General features: G+C 45.9%; 1 protein-coding gene across 2 annotated transcripts; it reads left to right on the top strand.

The window, feature by feature from the left end:
• The first annotated feature begins 11,279 nt into the window (after positions 1-11,279).
• On the top strand, positions 11,280-13,130 carry LOC123083547 (F-box protein At5g49610). Of its 2 annotated transcripts, none has more exons than XM_044505566.1 (2): positions 11,280-11,559; positions 11,663-13,130. In XM_044505566.1, exons 1-2 carry the CDS (start codon positions 11,434-11,436, stop codon positions 12,845-12,847), a joined length of 1,311 nt encoding a protein of 436 aa, XP_044361501.1. In that variant the 5' UTR covers positions 11,280-11,433; the 3' UTR covers positions 12,848-13,130. The 2 variants fall into 2 exon arrangements, with proteins under 2 accessions (XP_044361501.1, XP_044361500.1); XM_044505565.1 differs by having other exon boundaries at positions 11,660-13,130.
• Positions 13,131-20,227: the final 7,097 nt, after the last annotated feature.

Here is a 20,227-nt window from a genome sequence, read left to right as displayed (position 1 = left end):
CCGGAAGCATGGCAAGCTGTGATGGCCGCTACTAATGCAAACACACAGTTGATCATGCAAATCCTTCAAGAGCGCAATCAAGGCAGTCAAGGGAATCAAGGCCACAATCAGCACCACTTTGCTACACTGAACCAGTTCCTTGCTAATGGCCCAAAGACGTTCAGCGGTTGTGTTGAGGCTACCGATGCTGACGATTGGCTAGTGGATCTGGGCAAGCATTTTGAATGTAGCAACGTCAGGCCTGAAGATTTCGTCAAGTTCGCTTCTTTCCAGCTCAAAGATCAGGCTGCAGAGTGGTTCCAGCAGTACAAGGATTCCAGAGGTGGACGTGTTATCACTTGGGACGATTTCCGTCAAGATTTCCGCGCTCATCACATCCCTCAAAGTGTGGTTGAGAGTAAGCGTCAGGAATTCCGCAATCTGAAGCAAGGCTCTTTGTCTGTCTATGACTACAACAAGTTGTTCCAGAAGCTCGCCCGTTTTGCCAAGCAGGATGTTCCTGATGAGAAGAGCATGATCTATCAGTTCAGGGGTGGTCTTCGTGAGGAAATTCAGCTCGCTCTTGTTCTCTTTGAGCCGTTGAGATACGATGAGTTCTACAACATGGCACTGAAGCAAGAGGCTGCTCAGATGAGATGTGATGCTTCCAGGAAGCGTGCCAGAGATGTTACTCCTTCTTCCTCTACTCAAGTGGTCAAGCAGCAGAAGTTCTGGCTTCCTCCTCCTCCGTTCCGTCAGCCGTATCAGCAGAAGAGCAAAGGTGGCAGTGGTTTCTCCCACCCACCCAACCCAGGCTTTCAGAACAAGTCTTCATCTCAAGCTCCAAGATCGAGTGCTCCGTATCACCGTCCGCTTTCAGAGGTCACGTGCAACAAGTGCCAACAGAAGGGTCACTATGCCAACAAGTGTACCAACCAGAGGCGTCTTCCTCCTCCTCCTCCTGTCAGATCGGCAAGTACAGCTGTGGTCAAGCATAATCCCAAGCACGCCAAGGTCAATATGCTGAATGCAGCTCAGGCTGAGGATTCTTCAGATGTCATTATGGGTAACCTTCCTATTAATGATATTCCTGCAAAAGTTCTTTTTGACACGGGTGCATCGCATTGTTTCATGTCAAAGCCATTTTTTACCAAGCATGAGTTCGTTTCTTCTCATTTGGGTAAACATATGGATATCATTTCTCCTGGCAAACGTTTGAGCGCAAGTCTGGAGGTGCCAGATGTCGCTATCACGATGGGCGATTTCAAGTTTCTTGCTTCTCCTATGGTTCTTGGTAACTCCGATATCGACCTTATTCTCGGGATGGACTGGCTCTCTAAGCATAAAGCTCAGCTTGATTGTGCAGCCAGGCAGATTCAATTGACTCATTCGTCTGAGGATGTAATTGTCTTTGCTGCTCGGGATAATACCATCCGATTGTTTTCTCTCAATGAGAAGGGTGAATTGGATGCTATTTCGCAGATTCCTGTCGTTTGCGAATATCAAGACGTCTTTCCAGAAGAACTTCCAGGGATGCCTCCAAACCGGCCGGTTGAATTTGTTATTGAACTTGAGCCCGGTACGGAACCTGTGTGCAAACGTCCCTACAAGCTCGGCCCCGAAGAGTTGAAGGAGTTGAAGAAACAACTCGATGAGCAAGAAAGATTGGGTCTCATTCGGCCTAGTACTTCTCCGTGGGGTTGTGGTGTTCTTTTTGTGAAGAAGAAGGATGGATCGAGTCGACTTTGTGTTGATTACCGTCCAGTAAACAAGAAGACCATCAAGAACAAATACCCACTTCCCAACATCAATGAGCTGTTCGAACAACTCAAGGGTGCTCAAGTATTCTCCAAGCTTGATCTCCGTATGGGTTATCATCAGATTCGTATTCGTGAGCAAGATATTCCCAAGACGGCGTTCAGGACAAGCTTTGGTTCATATGAATACACCGTCATGTCTTTTGGCCTCGCCAACGCTCCTCCGACGTTCTCTCGCATGATGAACTTCATCTTCAACCCCTACACCAATGAATTCGTTTTGGTCTATCTCGACGACATTCTGGTTTTCTCGAAGAACAAGGAAGATCATGCCAAGCACTTGCGTTTGGTTCTTGACAAGCTCAGGGAACATCAGTTCTACGCCAAGTTCTCCAAGTGTGAATTTTGGCTCGATGAGGTTCTTTATCTTGGTCATATCATCTCTGCCAAGGGCATTTCCGTGAATCCTGAGAAGGTGTCCGCAATTGTGAATTGGGAACCTCCTCAGAACGTGAAGCAACTCCGCAGTTTCCTCGGTCTCGCAAGCTATTGCAGAAGATTCGTTGAAAACTTTTCTAAGATCGCCAAGCCTCTCTCAAATCTTCTTCAGAAGCACGTCAAGTACGTTTGGTCTCCGGAGTGTGATATTGCTTTCAACTCTTTGAAAGAGAAATTGGTCACTGCTCCAGTTCTGACTCCGCCTGATGAAACCAAGCCGTACGAGGTCTTTTGTGATGCCTCTCTCCAAGGTCTCGGTGCTGTACTGATGCAAGAGAAGAAAGTTGTTGCTTATACCTCTCGCCAGTTGAAACCTAATGAGAAGAACTACCCCACTCATGATCTCGAGTTGGCGGCAGTTGTGCACGCTTTGTTGACTTGGAGACATCTTCTATTGGGAAGGAAAGTGGATATTTTCACTGATCACAAGAGTCTCAAGTACATCTTCACTCAGCCTAATCTCAACCTCAGGCAGACTCGATGGGTCGAAATGATTCAAGAGTACAATCCGAGTATCGAGTATACTCCAGGCAAGGCTAATGTGATTGCTGACGCTTTGAGCAGAAAAGCATATTGCAACAGTCTGATTCTCAAGCCTTATCAACCCGAGCTTTGTGAAGCTTTCCGCAAACTTAATCTGCAAGTTGTTCCTCAAGGTTTCCTCGCCAACCTTCAAGTCTCTCCTACCTTAGAAGACCAGATTCGCCAAGCCCAACTTCTTGATGCTATGGTGAAGAAGGTGAAGATTGGTATTGCAAAGAGTCAGTCCAAGTACAAGTGCTACCGACTTGATGACAAGGACGCTCTCTTCTTCGAGGATCGAATTGTTGTGCCCAAAGGTGAACTTCGTAAGGTGATCATGAACGAGGCTCACAACTCTCTCCTCTCCATCCACCCTGGTAGTACGAAGATGTATCAGGACCTCAAGCAAGCTTATTGGTGGACTCGAATGAAGCGCGAGATCGCTCAATTCGTGAATGAATGTGATGTCTGCAGAAGAGTGAAGGCAGAACACCAAAGGCCAGCTGGTCTCCTCCAACCTCTTGCCATTCCAGAATGGAAGTTTGACCACATTGAAATGGACTTCGTGACTGGGTTTCCAAAGTCCAAGCGTGGCAATGATGCTATATTCGTCGTTATCGACAAGCTCACCAAAGTGGCTCATTTTCTGCCTATCAAAGAGTCAATCACTGCAGCTCAATTGGCGGAACTCTATACCTCTCGCATTGTCTCTCTGCACGGTATTCCTCAAGTGATATCTTCAGACCGTGGCAGCATCTTTACCTCCAAGTTTTGGGATTCTTTTCAGAAGGCCATGGGCACCAACATCCGCTTCAGCACAGCTTTCCATCCTCAAACGAGCGGTCAAGTCGAGCGTGTCAACCAGATTCTTGAAGATATGCTCAGGGCTTGTGTGATCTCCTTCGGCATGAAGTGGGAGGACTGTCTTCCTTATGCTGAATTCTCATACAACAACAGCTTTCAAGCAAGTTCGGGCAAGGCCCCCTTTGAAATTCTATATGGCAGGAAGTGCCGTACCCCTCTCAACTGGTCTGAAACCGGTGAACGTCAGCTGCTGGGTAATGACTTAATCACAGAAGCAGAAGAAATGTGCAAAGTCATTCGTGATAACCTCAAAGCAGCTCAATCCCGCCAGAAGTGCTACTATGATAGTAAGCACCGTGATCTGGTTTTTGAGATCGGAGATCATGTTTACCTCCGCGTCTCTCCTATGAAAGGTACTCGTCGCTTCGGTATCAAAGGGAAGCTTGCCCCTAGATACGTGGGACCTTTCAAGATTGTCAGCAAGAGAGGCGACCTCGCCTATCAACTCGAGCTTCCTTCAAACTTTGCAAATGTTCATGATGTGTTCCACGTCTCTCAGCTTCGAAAGTGCTTCAAGACTCCTGACCGCACCGTCAACTTCGAGGACATTGAGCTCCAAGAAGATCTCTCCTATCGTGAGCACCCAGTTGCTATTCTTGAAGAGACTGAACGCAAGACTCGCAACAAGTCAATCAAATTTCTCAAAGTTAAGTGGTCTCACCATTCCGACCGTGAAGCTACCTGGGAACGCGAGGATCACCTCCGTTCTGAGTACCCGGAGTTCTTTCAGTCCTAGATCTCGGGACGAGATCTTTTCGTAGTGGTGGAGTGTTGTAACGCCCCAGATGTAACTTTCCCCATTTGTACTCCAACTCTTGCCGTTTCCGGTGTCAAGTTATATTTATTTCTCGGGTTCGGGTCCTTGTCTCCGTGTGTTGTTTTCGTTTTCATGCACCTCATACCATGTCATCACGTGCATTGCATTTGCATACATGTTCATCTCATGCATTCGATCATTTTCCCCGTTGTCCGTTTTGCATTCCGGCGCTTCGTTCTCCTCCGGTGGTCATTTCTAGCTTTCTTTCTTGTGTGGGGATTAAACATTTCCGGATTGGACCGAGACTTGCCAAGCGGCCTTGGTTTACTACCGGTAGACCGCCTGTCAAGTTTCGTATCATTTGGACTTCGTTTGATGCTCCAACGGTTAACCGAGGGACCGAAAAGGCCTCGTGTGTGTTGCAGCCCAACACCCCCCAAATTTGGCCCAAAACCCACCAAACTCTGCTCCATCGTCTCGGTCGTTCGATCACGATCGTGTGGGCGAAAACCGCACCTCATTTGGACTCTCCTAGCTCCCTCTATGCCTATATATACACCCCTCCGTTTTCGGATCTCTCCCTCTCCCCGAAACCCTAAAAAAAATCATCCCCGCCAGATCCGCGCCGACGGACGTGTCCGCCCCGGCCGGACAACGTCCGCCGCCGCCCGCCTCAGCCAGCCGGGTCGCGCCACGTGGCAGGACCACATCGCCACCGGCCGCCGGCCCGCAGGCCCACGCGGGGCCCTCCGAGCCCGCGTCGCCCCGCCGCCGCCCTCGCGTCGCCTCGCCGCCTCTTCCCCGCGGCCGGCGCCGCCGCCTCCGCGCCGCCGCCCGCGGCTCCCTCGCCGCCCGGGAGCATCGCCGCCGGCCGCCGCCGCCCTCGCCGGGCGCGGGCCGCGTCCACCGCCGCGGCCGCCACCGGCCTCCCCCGGCGTCGCCCCGGCCTCTCCCCGCCGCCTCGCCGGCCTCCCCTCCTCCGGCGAGCTCGAGCTCCGCCGCCGGCGCCGCCTCGGCTTCCGCGCCGCGATCCCGATCTGGATCCGGTCGCGTGAACAGTAAACCCTAACCCCGATTTTTTTTGCTAAGTCCTGAAATTTTGATCCATGTTGCTCTGTTCGAGGTCCCGTAACTTTGCAACCGTAGCTCCGTTTTGGGCGTACGATATATTAAAATCTTCGTCTCGACATGTACATCATTTCCTTCCATTGCATCATTTGCATTTGAGGTCATCTTGATACCCAAAATGCTGTTAGAAGGAGGCTTCGTGAGTTAAATTGCAGATCCGTTAGTTCACCATGCACTCTTGTCATTTTTGTCATGTTTAATTCGTGCATGATATGCCTGTTCCCCTTTGGGATGAATTGTGAAGCATTTTGTCTTCTTTCCAGAGGTGTCACCCATGCATTTTTAGGATGTGTGTGTTATCTTGTGCAAGCTTGCGAAGAGAGGTACCTGAGATTGCAGATTTCAGGGACTTAGTGATTTTCACTAAGTCTGGGATATTTTAGTTCATGATGCCATATGTCCAGCTCGTTTTCTAATGATCCGTGCCTCTTTTGAGGATGATCAGTAAGGGAGTTTTGATATTTATGTTATGCTCTATCCATCCATGTCTTTGTTTGCATATGTGGAGTGCTCTAGGTTGACTCAATCGAGCTCAACTTTTGCTTCGTTGTTAATCTGGGCAGATCGTCAACTTGTTTGCGATTTTGCCGATGCTACCGTTAGTGTTCCATGCATGCTATGCCTTTGTTCTTGCCATGTGTAGCTAGCACTTTGTGCCTTCTTGCTGGTTATATGCTTTCCTTGCCATGACTTGCACCGTAGCGAGTGCATCGAGCTCGTTTACATGCCTTCGTGAGTTAAATTTCAGCATGTCTCAGTTTTCACTAAGTCTGAAAACTGATTGTGTTCGAGCGATGTTCGTGAGCTCGGTAGAGTATTTTGTGAACCCTTTTGGCCCCAGGTCACTTTGGGTGTTTTGTTAAGCTTGATGAGTAGCTCCATGCCATGTTCTTACTTGTCATGTTCAGGTTCTCTATCATGTTGTTTTGCTGCTCCGAAGAGAGCATCGTGACCTGAAATTTCAGACTAGTGTTAATTTCACTAAGTCTGAAATCTGTTTTGCATTTGCGTTTTAGCCATGCTTGTTTGAACCTCTTAATGGATGAATTTGCCTATGGCTCAGTGCTAGTGTTTTGTCAACCATCTTGTGTACTTCACTGCCATGTATTTTGTTTTCATGTTTGGTGGCTGTAGCATGCTCATTTCGTTGCATTTAGATGCCTACTTGCTGTAAATCGCAGACCGGTGTCATATCTTAAAACGCTTGCCATTTCCAAACCGTAACTCCGATTCCAATGATCTTTATATCGTTTTCAAGCGATTTCATCCCCTCTATCCAGTGGCACACTTGGTTTTCCAAGTTGATGCCAGGTTCATGCATTTCCTGTCATATCTTGCATTTTGCATCCCGCATCGCATCCCGCATAGCATATCGTCATTTCATCATATTGCTTGGTCTTGCCCGTGGTTGATTGTATCCTTGTTGCTTGTTTGTCTTTGGGTAGAGCCGGGAGACGAGTTCGCTACCGAGGAGCCCGTTGAGTTTGCTTGTGAGGATCCAGTCAACTCTGACAACTGTGCAGGCAAGATGATCATACCCTCGAAATCACTACTATCTTTGCTATGCTAGTTTGCTCGCTCTTTTGCTTTGCCACTGCTACGATGCCTACCTTTTGCTTGTCAGCCTCCCAATTGCCATGTTGAACCTCTAACCCACCATTGTCCTAGCAAACCGTTGATTGGCTATGTTACCGCTTTGCTCAGCCCTTCTTATAGCGTTGTTAGTTGCAGGTGAAGATTGGAGCCGTTCCTTGTTGGAACATTTATATTCTTGTTGGGATATCATTATATTGCTATGTTATCTTAATGCATCTATATACTTGGTAAAGGGTGGAAGGCTCGGCCTCTCGCCTAGTGTTTTGTTCCACTCTTGCCGCCCTAGTTTCCGTCATATCGGTGTTATGTTCCCGGATTGTGCGTCCCTTACGCGGTTGGGCTATAATGGGAACCCCTTGATAGTTCGCCTTGATTAAAGCTTTTCCAGCAATGCCCAACATTGGTTTTACCATTTGCCACCTAGCCTCTTTTTCCCTTGGGTTTCCGGAGCCCGAGGGTCATCTTATTTTAACCCCCCCCCCCCGGGCCAGTGCTCCTCTGAGTGTTGGTCCGAACCAGGCAGCCTGCGGGGCCACCTCGGGGAAACTTGAGGTTTGGTTTTACTCGTAGCTTGACCTATCCGAGCGTGCCCTGAGAAAGAGATATGTGCAGCTCCTATCGGGATTTGTCGGCACATTCGGGCGGTGTTGCTGGACTTGTTTTAACCTGTCGAATCATCTTGTTGTACCGAGATACCGAGTCTGATCGGTGTGTCTTGGGTGGAGGTCTATTCCTTCGTTGACCGTGAGAGCTTGTTATGGGCTAAGTTGGGACCCCCCTGCAGGGATTGATCTTTCGAAAGCCGTGCCCGCGGTTATGGGCGGATGGGAATTTGTTAACGTCCGGTTGTAGATGACTTGAACTAAACTTAATTAAAATGAATCAACCGTGTGTGTTACCGTGATGGCCCCTTCTCGGCGGAGTCCGGGAAGTGGACACGGTGTTGGAGTTATGCTTGCGCAGGATGTTCCTTTAGCTTCTCGCTCGTGCTTCGCCTTCTCTTCTCGCTCTCTTTTGCGTATAAGTTAGCCACCACATATGCTAGTCGCTGCTGCAGCTCCACATATATTTGCCTTATCCATTCCTATGAGCTTAAATAGTCTTGATCGCGTGGGTGTGAGATTGCTGAGTCCCTGTGGCTCACAGATACTACAACTCCAGATGCAGGTCCAGGTGATTCCGCTCCAGTTGACGATTACGAGCTCAAGTGGGAGTTCGACGAGGACTCTCAGCGATACTACGTGTCCTTTCCAGATGATCAGTAGTGGTGCCTAGTTGGGGTTATCGATTCAGGACCTTGTCGCATGTTGGGTTCTTTTCTATTTTGGCGCCGTAGTCGGGCCATGAGTGTTTGTTTGATGGATGTTATTTATGTACTCTGATGTGACGTGGCGAGTGTAAGCCAACTATGTTATCTCCCCCTTTTATTATATATTACATGGGATGTTGTAATGATTGCCCGACTTGCGACATTGCTTTCAATGCGGTTATGCCTCTAAGTCGTGCCTCGACACGTGGGAGCTATAGCCGCATCGAGGGCGTTACACAATGCCACCAAGTGGGATAAGTCACCCGAAGGTGCCGTCAATTTTAGACAGTTGATGCCGACATAGATTTCTCCAGCCTTCTGCTAGTCACCACACATCCAATCAACCATACCTGGTCTCAAGGGCATGACCTGTGACTTATGGGCCGATCGATAGTCGCGATTGAGCCCGAGGTAGAGGAAGCCGAGGGTGTAGGGTCACATTTGGATCTAAGGCAGAAGGGGGAAGTTTCAACCTCCATGCATCTCAACCAGACCCAGAACTCAACTGTTACACTGATAGAGATTCCTAACATGATGTATTGTTGGCACCGTAGGGTAATTGAGGCTGACACGGTTCAAGATTTTAGATCCATGCCTGATCCAGGCCAATGCAGCTCGCTGGAGGTCATAGCCAAACAAGGAAGAAAAAGGAGGGGGCTTCAGAGCAACCACCTTGTGGAGGGGAAAGAAGCCCACAGACGAGAGAGCATGCTGAGCATGGGTATACTGTCGTTGTACGTCAGATAGGGCTTAGCATGTAACGACGATAAAAAGGGCATGATGCAATGTGGGTAGGTGGTGGTGGGGTCCTCCAGGGTCGCCCGAGGACAACCTAGGAGTTAGAGGCGAGTCCCATATTACTCCTATAGGTCGCTTTTCTTTTATGTCAGCGACATGCTCTTGTTGGATGGTAGGGCGACCCCAACCCTTCCCCTACTTATGTGTATCCACTAGTCCGAACTGAAAAGGCCCTCTAATATTGACGCCAAGTGGTCTCCAGCCTTCTGCTAGTCACCACACACCCAATCAACCATACATGGTCTCAAGGGCATGACCTGTGACTTATAGGTTGATCGATAGTCGCGATTAGGGTGCAGGGGCACATTTGGATCTAAGGCAGAAGGGGGGAAGTTTCAACCTCCATGCATCTCAACCAGACCCAGAACTCAACTGTTACACTGATAGAGATTCCTAACATGATGTATTGTTGGCACCGTAGGGTAATTGAGGCTGACACGGTTCAAGATTTTAGATCCATGCCTGATCCAGGCCAATGCAGCTCGCTGGAGGTCATAGCCAAACAAGGAAGAGAAAGGAGGGGGCTTCAGAGCAACCACCTTGTGGAGGGGAAAGAAGCCCACAGACGAGAGAGCATGCTGAGCATGGGTATACTATCGTTGTACGTCAGATAGGGCTTAGCATGTAATGACGATAAAAAGGGCATGATGCAATGTGGGTAGGTGGTGGTGGGGTCCTCCAGGGTCGCCCGAGGACAACCTAGGAGTTAGAGGCGAGTCCCATATTACTCCTATAGGTCGCTTTTCTTTTATGTCAGCGACATGCTCTTGTTGGATGGTAGGGCGACCCCAACCCTTCCCCTACTTATGTGTATCCACTAGTCCGAACTAAAAAGGCCCTCTAATATTGACGCCAAGTGGTCTCCAGCCTTCTGCTAGTCACCACACACCCAATCAACCATACATGGTCTCAAGGGCATGACCTGTGACTTATAGGTCGATCGATAGTCGCGATTAGGGTGCAGGGACACATTTGGATCTAAGGCAGAAGGGGGGAAGTTTCAACCTCCATCATCTCAACCTGACCCACAACTCAACTGCTACAATGATAGAGATTCCGGACATGTGTATTGTTGGCACCTTAGAGTGATTGAGGTTGACACGGTTCAAGATTTTAGATCCATGCCTGATCTAGGCCACTGAAGCTTGCTGGAGGTCATAGCCAGACAAGGAAGAGAAAGGAGGGGGCTTCAGAGCAACTGCCTTGTGGAGCGGGAAGAAGCCCACAGGCGAGGGAGCATGTTGAGCATGAGTATACTGTCGTCGTATGTCAGATAGGGCTTAGCATTTAACGACGATAAAAAAAGCATGGTGCAATGTGGGTAGGTGGTGGTGGGGTCCTCCAGGGCCGCTCCAGGATAACCCAGGGGTTAGAGGCGAGTCCCATATTACTTCTATAGGTCGCTTTTCTTTTATGTCAGCGGCATGCTCTTGTTGGATGGTAGGGCGACCCCAACCCTTCCCCTACTTATGTGTATCTGATAGTCCGAACTAAAAAGGCCCTCTAATATCGACGCCAAGTGGTCCCCATGATGCATAGCAACATTAAAGCATTGACCAACTTTGATTCGTCCGATTTGTTGCATTTAATGATAAACTTGTTGAATTGCTTATTATGCAAAATTTATGGTAAAATCGTTTGGCATGCATCCACCGTTGATTTATTGTTAAAGGTTGTAGATGGACAAAAAAAATTAGTTTCAGAAAAGAGGGGGTGCACAAAAATTCTAGAGAGACGAAGCGTGGTAATACACCCACCTTTATGAGCACAAACGCATACCCTACCCTATGAGCACATCCAAGAGGCTAGGCCGGCATATCATTTTAAAATTGACGAAGTCATCACAAGCACCTCGTAATCGACGGAGACGTCTCCTTCTACTGAAGATACATAGGTAAAAATCCTGAAATAAATCCAGGATAATGCGAGCATCAAGACTCGAACCGTGGTGAGCTGGATACCAAGGTCGTCATAACCATCCAAACACATGTTTGTTCACGATAAAGTAGGGTAGTTTGTTGAAAGTAAAAAAAATATCAATTCGAGATATACATACGGACGGTTATCTCGGCAGAATTCCGGAAGAATCGTGAAGGCCGTCCCTTCGAGGAACACAGCCGCGGCCGCCGCCGCTCTGTTGCCCTTCCGGCTTCCAAACCCTAGACTTCCGGCGAGCTCCGGAACTTGACGGCCAGCCACCGATCCACGAGCCCACGAGGAGCGCGATGCCAGCCGGGGGAGGAGAAGCAAGCAAGCATGGCCGCACGGGGAAGGAGCAGAGCCACCCGCCGGCGATCCGCCGCCGCGGCGAGTCCCGTCCCGCGCCGCCGTTCCCCGCCGTAGCTTCTCAGGTCTGATCCATACCTCTTCTTCCAATCAATCTTTCTTGGGTCAATGGACGGGAATCGGCCGGGAGCCTAATCAATCTTTCTTTCTTGGGTCCGTTCATAGAAGAGGAGGAAGCAGGGGAAGCAGAGGCAACCGCCGGCGGCGGCGGGGAGCGTCTCCTCCGAGGGCCCCCTCGTCGAGATCCTGGCGCGGCTGCCCTACCGGTCGCTCTGCCGCTTCCAGTGCGTCTCCAAGCAGTGGGGCGAGCTCTGCTCCGACCTCATCAAAAGCATCAAGACGGCGCCGCAGACCCTCTCCGGATTCTTCCACAACAACTTGGCCGGCAGCCTCTGCTTCAGCAATTTGTCCGGCGGACGGCCGCTGGTCGACGCTTCGCTCCCGTTCCTGCGCAAGACCTACCAAAGATTCAAGCTCCAGCAATGCTCCACCAGCCTCCTCCTATGCAAGTGCTGGGAATCGGAAGACGACGACGACGAATTCGACTTTGTCGTGTGCAATCCCATGACCGAGCAGTGGACCGTGCTGCCTCCTATAGAATGGCCGGACCAAGACGATGGAGAACCCCAAAGTTTCGAGCTGATGTATCCCTTCCTGGTTTTCGACCCGGCCGTTCCGTCTCGTTTCGCGGTGTTCGCGCCCCTCATGGAGTCGGTCGACGTCGTGGCGGTATACTCATGGGAGACCGGACAATGGGCTCCGAGCAGCGGGTGGGAAGACATAGCGCATCCCGCCGTCGATCCGGAATGCGCCGTCCTCAATGGCATGATGCATTTTCTGCATTTGACGGTCGACGAGCCCTTGATAGCCGTGCTGGACACGGAGGGGCAGGTTTGTCGGGAGATTGCTGTCCCGGATGACATGCTAGGAGCCATACCTGGTTATGGTTCGGTGGGGTGCTCTCAGGGACTCCTTCATGCTTGGTACATGGATCCTCATGATTACGAGCTCTCTGTGTGGGTGCTCAAGGATTATTATGCTACTACCGAAGAAGAGTGGACCCTAAAGCATACCGTCGACGTCCCGCGTCTCTTTGGAGAAAAAACGGAATCCGATGAAGAAGAAGAGGATTGTCGCCGCCAAGAGGATGGGGCCCATAAGTACGATGTGTTTGCAATGCATCCGGAGCATAATGTTATCTTCCTTACTGATTGGAAGGAGGTAAATCTGTCGTACGATATGGACAGCAGGCAAGTGCGTCCCATATGCACCACTGGAGATTTCCTGGGTGGTCTGCCTTTTATTCCCTGCTTTGCCGATTTGGCTCGACCTTTGCAAAATTCACTCTTCTAGTTCCGTGGCACTGGTTTGGACATGTCCTCCTAGCATTCCAAATTATATGTGCTCTCCAGGTGCATCCGTTTTGTGGCGTTGAACAATGTTGGTTAGTCGTAGAGATTTTGTAAGAGACAAGCGGTCCAAATGGGTAAATGCTTGCTTAGTACGTTGCATGAATGACTTGGTCACCTAAATATATTTGCGTTTATGTAGTACTGATTAATGTGGTCACTTGTTATCTGTTCGCGCTGGCTGAATGTGAGTTTACATTATCCAAATATTTATATTTCTGTTGTTATTTCCATTTCTGTCAAGCAAATAGATATTCGATATGACTGCTGAACAGAATTTATGAAATCAATATGGAGCTTTTCTATATATAGAGTGCATATACAGAGTGTAAAGAGATGCTAGTGCCATTTATGAAATCAATATGGAGCTTTTCTATATATTAAAAGTATGCATCTTACCAGATATAGTGAGCATGATTATTTCTTCATTTTTTTCAGGGGAGAGAGCAAAATGATTCTGCCCGTAGCTAAAACTAAGCACTTTTTAAGTTTTCTCTCTGTCACTAGCCACTAGTGTGTTTCTAATTAATTTCCTGTTTCTGAACCTTTTTTTTTGCGGGGATTGAACTTCTGATTGACCAGTTTTTCCTACTTGAATCCTGACCATACTGTTGAGCTGCTAGGGTTGTCAAACCAATCCTGTTTTTGAAGGTTCTTCAGATTTTGTCTGAAGAAAATAATTTAGTCAAACATAGTCAATTCCGAGTTCCCCGGAAAGCAAAATCCACTCTCTGGTAGCATATAGTGTCAGTAGTAAACTATCGCAAGCTTGCATGAACAGAAAACCTCGATGTTCAGTGGCTCAGCATATGTATCAATAAAAACATATTCAGGTAGGGTAATTCAAATGGCACATGCAGAATGCTGGGATATATATGGTGTCATGGTCCATATGGTATAAGGTTTACTAAATATGGTGTCATGCAGATTGCTCGAGTATTTAGAATGGGTAGATTTGGTTCCAAACTAGTGCCTGAAAGTCTTGCAGTTATCACATAATCTGTTACAAGATCGGCTGGCTACATATTGCAGTGAAACCTCATAATTTGAGACTTGCTGCTCAAAAATAAGATCGTAGTAGAGTGTGAGGCTGGGTGTGACATCCGCCATGCCCCTCTGGAGAGTGCTGACCATTTGAGCTTCCACTGTCGTCGGTGTGCCGCCTCCTTCCGGTGGAGCATCGGCGTCCACGTCCCCGACGGTGCCACTGTCCGCGAGCACCACCCTGGTGGACTGTGGCTGCGGCCGTCGCCCCTGTTGCAGGTTGCAGCCAATGCCTTTGTTCTCCTATGCCGCTGACACATTTGGAAGCACCGGAACCTTGTTGTGTTCCGGGATCCTCTGTCGGCCATGCCTTCCCTACGCTCACCGTCCGGGGGTGGACGGCTGGCTCTCGTGCCTTCGTGGCGAGACTCCTTAGTTCTTCTCTGTAACTGTTGCTGATGGGTCTCAACTCTCTCTCCCCCCTCTTTACCTCTGCTGCAAAACTTTTGAGGTGAGGCCTGCCTCCCCGGGCGGTGACATTTCAAAAGAAAGTACAGTAACTGTTAGAATCTTGGATGCTTGAGTTAGTTTCTTGTATGGTGCACTGAGCCTACAGTTCACCAAATGTTTCATTGAACCTAGTTTATCTTGCACAGTCTAGTGAAGTTTCGGCTGCCATTCACTCGAACATGGTATGACGAAGAAAGGAGGGAAATGGATTAGGATCATTTCAGTTAAGACATCATGCAACAACCTTTTCGCATCTTCCGATCTTCTTGCTGACATCAATTTAGCGAGGACACAAAGTTAGTTGCGATCGTAAGAACAAGTGAATGAGGCAGACATGCTACTGATGTTATCTTAAAAAATCTTATCATGTATCCAAATTACACCATGAAGGGATTTACTGAAGCAGGTATGATTTCAGCAATTATATAACAAAAAGTTGCAGCTTCGCAGTATATGTGAAACATGAAAATGACTGTTAGAGTGAGACTATACCAAAATGACTGAGATTTGCAATCAGAGAGAGTTGATGCATGCTAATACAGTCGATGCGATGCACCTAGTGCAATGAACTATTTGCGTGAGGCGAAGAGGCCTAACAATGATTAGAACTCATCTATGCATGAAGCCAACATAATAAATACCTACTTCGATATTTGACAGTACGTGAATGGAAGACTGTCATAATTGTAGGATTTTTTGTATGCTGCTTGTATATATGGTAATAATAGGAGATCGTGTGCACAGAAACAAGAGAGCACGAGGGCATGGACGAAGTAAACTGGTAATTCCTTACTTGTCCGACACCCGGGAGGGTTAACAGCCCTATGCTAACGAAGCAACAAGCAAGATATCTAGACCCAGAGCCGAAGAAATTAGTAAGTGACAGAGCCGATGATGGATGGATAGGAGTGAACTAGGTAATTGTCACGCATCAAGTAAGTGACCTAGAAGCAAGCACTCTGTCAAATTCTGCATGTACACTTCAAATGTAGTTCAAAACCTGTCATGCTGTACAAAATCCCTTCCTTATGAACATGTAATATACGAATAAAATTCTACTCCCTCCGCCCCAAAGTGTCGCTGATTTAGTACAGAGTTATCCTCCGTCCCAAAGTAAGTGTTGCTGATTTAGTATTCAGCGACACTTATTTTGGGACGGAGGGAGTACTTTATATGGGTTTCAATGCTGGTTGAACATCAAACGGGGCCATGGCATCTCTAACTGATCGCCTATAATCGCTTAGTAGCAACAGTTGCTGCTGCTGCGCGCTCTGCAAGGGATCCAACGTCCCTTCCTGCAGGAACAACTGAAAGAAGCATGTCTGAATTAAATGGAAGCTGCGATGAACGGGGTTTGGTATACCCTCATGTGCATCCATATAACTAATTTACTTGCAGTAGATAAACCAAGTATCTCTCAGTTTTAAAAAGCTGGGTTTAGATACTTGAATGGCGTAACACCTTGGTAGCAGCATCTCCTTGTAACACGAAGTGCTCAGCTGCAAAAGATCGTCCATGTAAACTTCACTCTACTTAGCATTCTTTCTACTACCACACAAAGTGAACTAGTACTAGCACAGTTATCTCTCTTTAGATACACAAGAACAAAGCGATGGCGCGATGGCTTGCTAGGAATCTATCAGTTTAAAAAGCTCAATTTTAGAGACATAAAGATAGATCAAAAAGGGCTCAAGGGTCTAAATGTTCCGCATAATCTGCTCAACAAATCATCACATCAAGTAACATGTCAATCGACTAACTTTAGCATTTGTGGTCAATTGATTCTAAGAAGGGCAAAGAGGTTCGCATGAGGGAGGCCGGAGGGAAGAAAGGAGAAGAAAGGAGCTCGCCAGAGGGCTACCCCGCCATCTCTCTGCACGGGAGCGTCGCCGGCCACGGGCGGCGGAAGCAGATGCTTTGGCCAGTGGTGGTTTAGCGTGGAGGGGAAGGCAACAAAAGGTTGAAGAAGGAATCTCCACCTTTGATTTCGCCAATGGTTGGTAAAATCGACTGACCCCTTATTCTTTTGGACTAGCATGTAACCAGGCCCTTTGGAAAATCACTTTCCCAAATATACATACTACTAGCAAAAGGGCCCGTGCGTTGCAACAGGAAACAAAATCATAATCTCCAATGACCATGACCACATTTTTGCTGCATCATCGAGATGCACTATCACTCTCAATTTCGTGAAATCAAGAACAATTTTTGAAATCATGAACATTTTTTAAAACTCATGAACATATTTAAAATCGGGAGCATTTTTCAAATTCGTGAACACTTTTATTAATATTTGTATATTTTCTGAAAGAAAGAACATTTTTGGAACTAATGAACATTTTACACTATTTTCAAACAATTTTTTAAAAATTGTGAACATTTTTTAAAACGATTTACTTGAATCAACGAACATCATTTTGTAAATTGGTGGAATAATTTTTGAGATCCATGAACATTTTTTTATTCAACGAAGGTTTTTTAAAATGCATGATCATTTTTTGAATGTGCGGACATTTTATGAATGAATACATTATTTTGTCAGTCACAAACCATTTTTGAATTTTTTTTAGGATTTTTTTCCATTCCTAAACATTTATTGAATTGGCAAAATTTTGTTCAATTTCATTGAAAAATTTATTACATCAACTTCTTAAAAATCATGAATTTTTTCAGTTCACGGACATTTGTTTTCAAAATTTCGAACATTTTCCGGATAAGCAAATATTTTTTTTACAATATCGCGAACATTTTTTGAATCCACAAACATTTTATGATTTATTAAAAGTTTTATTTCAAATATCTCATTTAATTAATTTTTGAAACTTATTTGAGGTCCCAAATTATTTAAAGTAGAAAAAAAAAGATAAAGGAAGAAATAAAATTAAAAAACAGGCCGCCTGGAGATGGGCCGACATATTTGTGCATAGCGAAGTATAGGAGGTCTCTACTGCATGGGCCGGCCCAGGCGGAAGTTTCCCGTATGTGAAACATTGTTTTCACTTATAGGTGCGTTGTATTTTGCAACTTTGGGTGGCAATTTTTGTGACGTACCGCCAGAAGCAATAGCCCCTTTATTATTATAGCAAAAGAGTTCGTGCGTTTCAACGGGTAGAAAATAGATAAATATGATCCTGGAGGAGAAGTGCTACTATGACCTACTCCCTCCGTTCCTAAATATAAGTCTTTGTAGAGATTTCACTATAGACTAGATACAGAGCAAAATTAGTGAATCTACACTTAAAATGCATCTATATACATCCGTATGTGGTCCATAGTGATATCTCTACAAAGACTTATATTTAGGAACAGAGGGAGTAGGTCTTTGGAGGGAGATTGATAGAAAGGTTTTATATGTGAAAATGTATGTTTTTCAAGAAATGTGGTTGGTACTTGTGAGTACCTTTAATATTTTTTTGTTACTTGCAAAGTTGTTTGAGTGGTAAATTAATTTTTAGATTTGTAGGCAATCCAAGATTCCAATACATGATGAAGAATAGCTTGATTAATGATGGAATCATGTATGACCATTATGATACATCCATCTCCAAATACAAATGAAATGATATAAATGATCCTACCTAATCAGATATTGATTACTTAAATGATATTGATGAATTTGCAAAGCCAGTGGTAAGATAACACATAAGATGCCCGTGCAGCAATCATCATGATATGTGCACCAACTAAGTAAGCTCACGGGGTGAATAATATGCATCTTAAATCGAAACAAACTTTCATTCTCTACTCTTGCAAGCATTTTAGGACACTGGTGTGCCAAATACTTTATGATAAAATAAAAACATCCCACAACAATTCACATGGGTACATACATACGTACAGTTCTTTAGTATTATGATTTAATCGAATCATCGTGACAAATAGAAACAATTTTTTAAGGGGAAAATCTGTATTGAAAATAAGCACAATTTTGCACCTTCTATTTTCCAGGGCCAAAGAAAAACAGCCTGCCAAGCATATACCCCAAATGACAGGAATGAGATCAAGTACTCCCTCTATAAACTAATATAAGATCTTTTAGATCACTAAGTGATCTAAAAGATCTTATATTAATTTACAGAGGGAGTAGTAGTTATCTTCTTCATATCAACTAATTTACAAAAACAATATGGCATAAGTGAATACCAATTATGTGCATATCTTCCTTGGCTGAGATACATCAGAGTTAACAGGATGATATGCATGAAGAAAAAAAGGAATCGGAATAGATTTTACAATCTATTGAATCAAACCTACACAAGCAGCAAAGTAGGTTCGATATTTGTGAGCTAATTATCAATGTTTTCTGTCCATAATGAGTGGGCTAATTTTTCGTTAGAGATCGCCTTCTCATCGGCATGTGTTTTACTTGTATATCACAGATTCCCTCGCATGGTACAGACCAGTAATGCATCGTAATAGTCCCTCCTAATCATTTTGAGTTTGTTTTTTGTCATGATTCAGACTGAATTCTGACATCAGAGACACTTCTTTAATTAGGTTCTGAAATATGTTCAGATTGCGAAACAATACATATGGAACTCAATCATTAGCAGTTCTGTTTTGATATAATGTGCCAAAACACTTGTTTATTAGGAATCTAGCTACATGTAAGCATGCAGAGTTGAATTTATTTCCAAAGCAGAAATAGCAGAAAAACAATTCTATGTTCGGAATTAGCCAGATTTATGAACACACTTCAGAGATGATTCAGCAAAGTCTGAACAAGTATGAAGATACTTTTTTTTCCTTCCCTGATTTCTACCAATACTACTTACTCGATTGGTTGGACACTGCTCACTCGATCCAGCGCGATTTCCATTTTAGCAGCGTCCTCCTTTAATTGTTGTACAGTGTCCTCCTTTAATAAGCCTCTTCTCTTCTTTCCCATTTGCACATAGTACATGCATCCGTTTTATTTTAGTAACAATGTCTACTCCTTAAAGCCTCTTCCCTTCTTTCCCATTGGTACATGCGTCCGTTTAATTATAGTAACAGCGTTACTCCTTTAATAAGCATCTTCTCTCATTGGGTCGTTTAACCATATCAGCACATGAGGAAGTTAATTATTTTCAATCATTAGATTTTATAGTTTGGGACTCATTCTAAAATCATCTCCTCATCCTGTGCTTAGAGCTTCCGGAGCTGGCTTATTGGGTTGATGGTACCCAAGTAACAGAAGAACTATATAAATCAGTGGAGTTGGCTTTAAGGGGGCGATGTGGTACAATTTAATAGAGAGAACAAACTTTGTCATGCACACCTGCTAGTCTAGATTAGTTGGACTCTATCTAATCTGCTAGATTTTTCTTAGGGGTGCAAGACACTTTATTAATTAATTGGGAAGTTCAAAGGAATACAAAAGGGTTATGTGGATAGCCCAGCCACAAGTGTCGACCCTGGTTAAGAGAAACCGAAAATTTAACCAAGCTATGAGCTTCTTTGTTTGTGTCCCTACCTTCGAAGATGATATCACATGCTTCAAAAAGCTGTTGATTCGCATTGATCTCTTGAATATTGCGTTGTTCTTCCCTTGTGAACCATGCTTTATATCATTGACAACACTCTTATTATCGCATGAGATGATGATTCTTCCTAGATTCAGGTCTTGGGCATGTGCTTGCGCTTCTCGACATGCTTGTGTTTCAATACAGACCGGGTCATTAATGCCTGTAAAGACCATCGCCGAGGACCTAAGTGAAGGCCCTTGTCATCACAGCATACATCACACGATGCGCCCATGGAGCCATCTTGGGAGAGCCCTCCGTCCACATTGAACTTAAACATCCCTGCTGGAGGAGGCGTCCAAACCTGGTGCAGCCGAACATTTGCA

The sequence above is a fragment of the Triticum aestivum genome, chromosome 4A, assembly GCF_018294505.1.
Source record: "Triticum aestivum cultivar Chinese Spring chromosome 4A, IWGSC CS RefSeq v2.1, whole genome shotgun sequence".
Classification (NCBI taxonomy): Eukaryota; Viridiplantae; Streptophyta; class Magnoliopsida; order Poales; family Poaceae; genus Triticum; species Triticum aestivum.
The sequence above is the reverse complement of the archived record's forward strand: the minus strand, read 5'-3'. Positions and strand labels throughout refer to the sequence as shown.

Coding starts and splice junctions, on each gene's coding strand:
- LOC123083547 (XM_044505565.1), top strand. CDS start 11,434: ATGCCAGCCGGGGGAGGAGAAGCAAGCAAGCATGGCCGCACGGGGAAG. Junction 11,560..11,659: donor TCCCCGCCGTAGCTTCTCAG/GTCTGATCCATA, acceptor GTCCGTTCATAG/AAGAGGAGGAAGCAGGGGAA.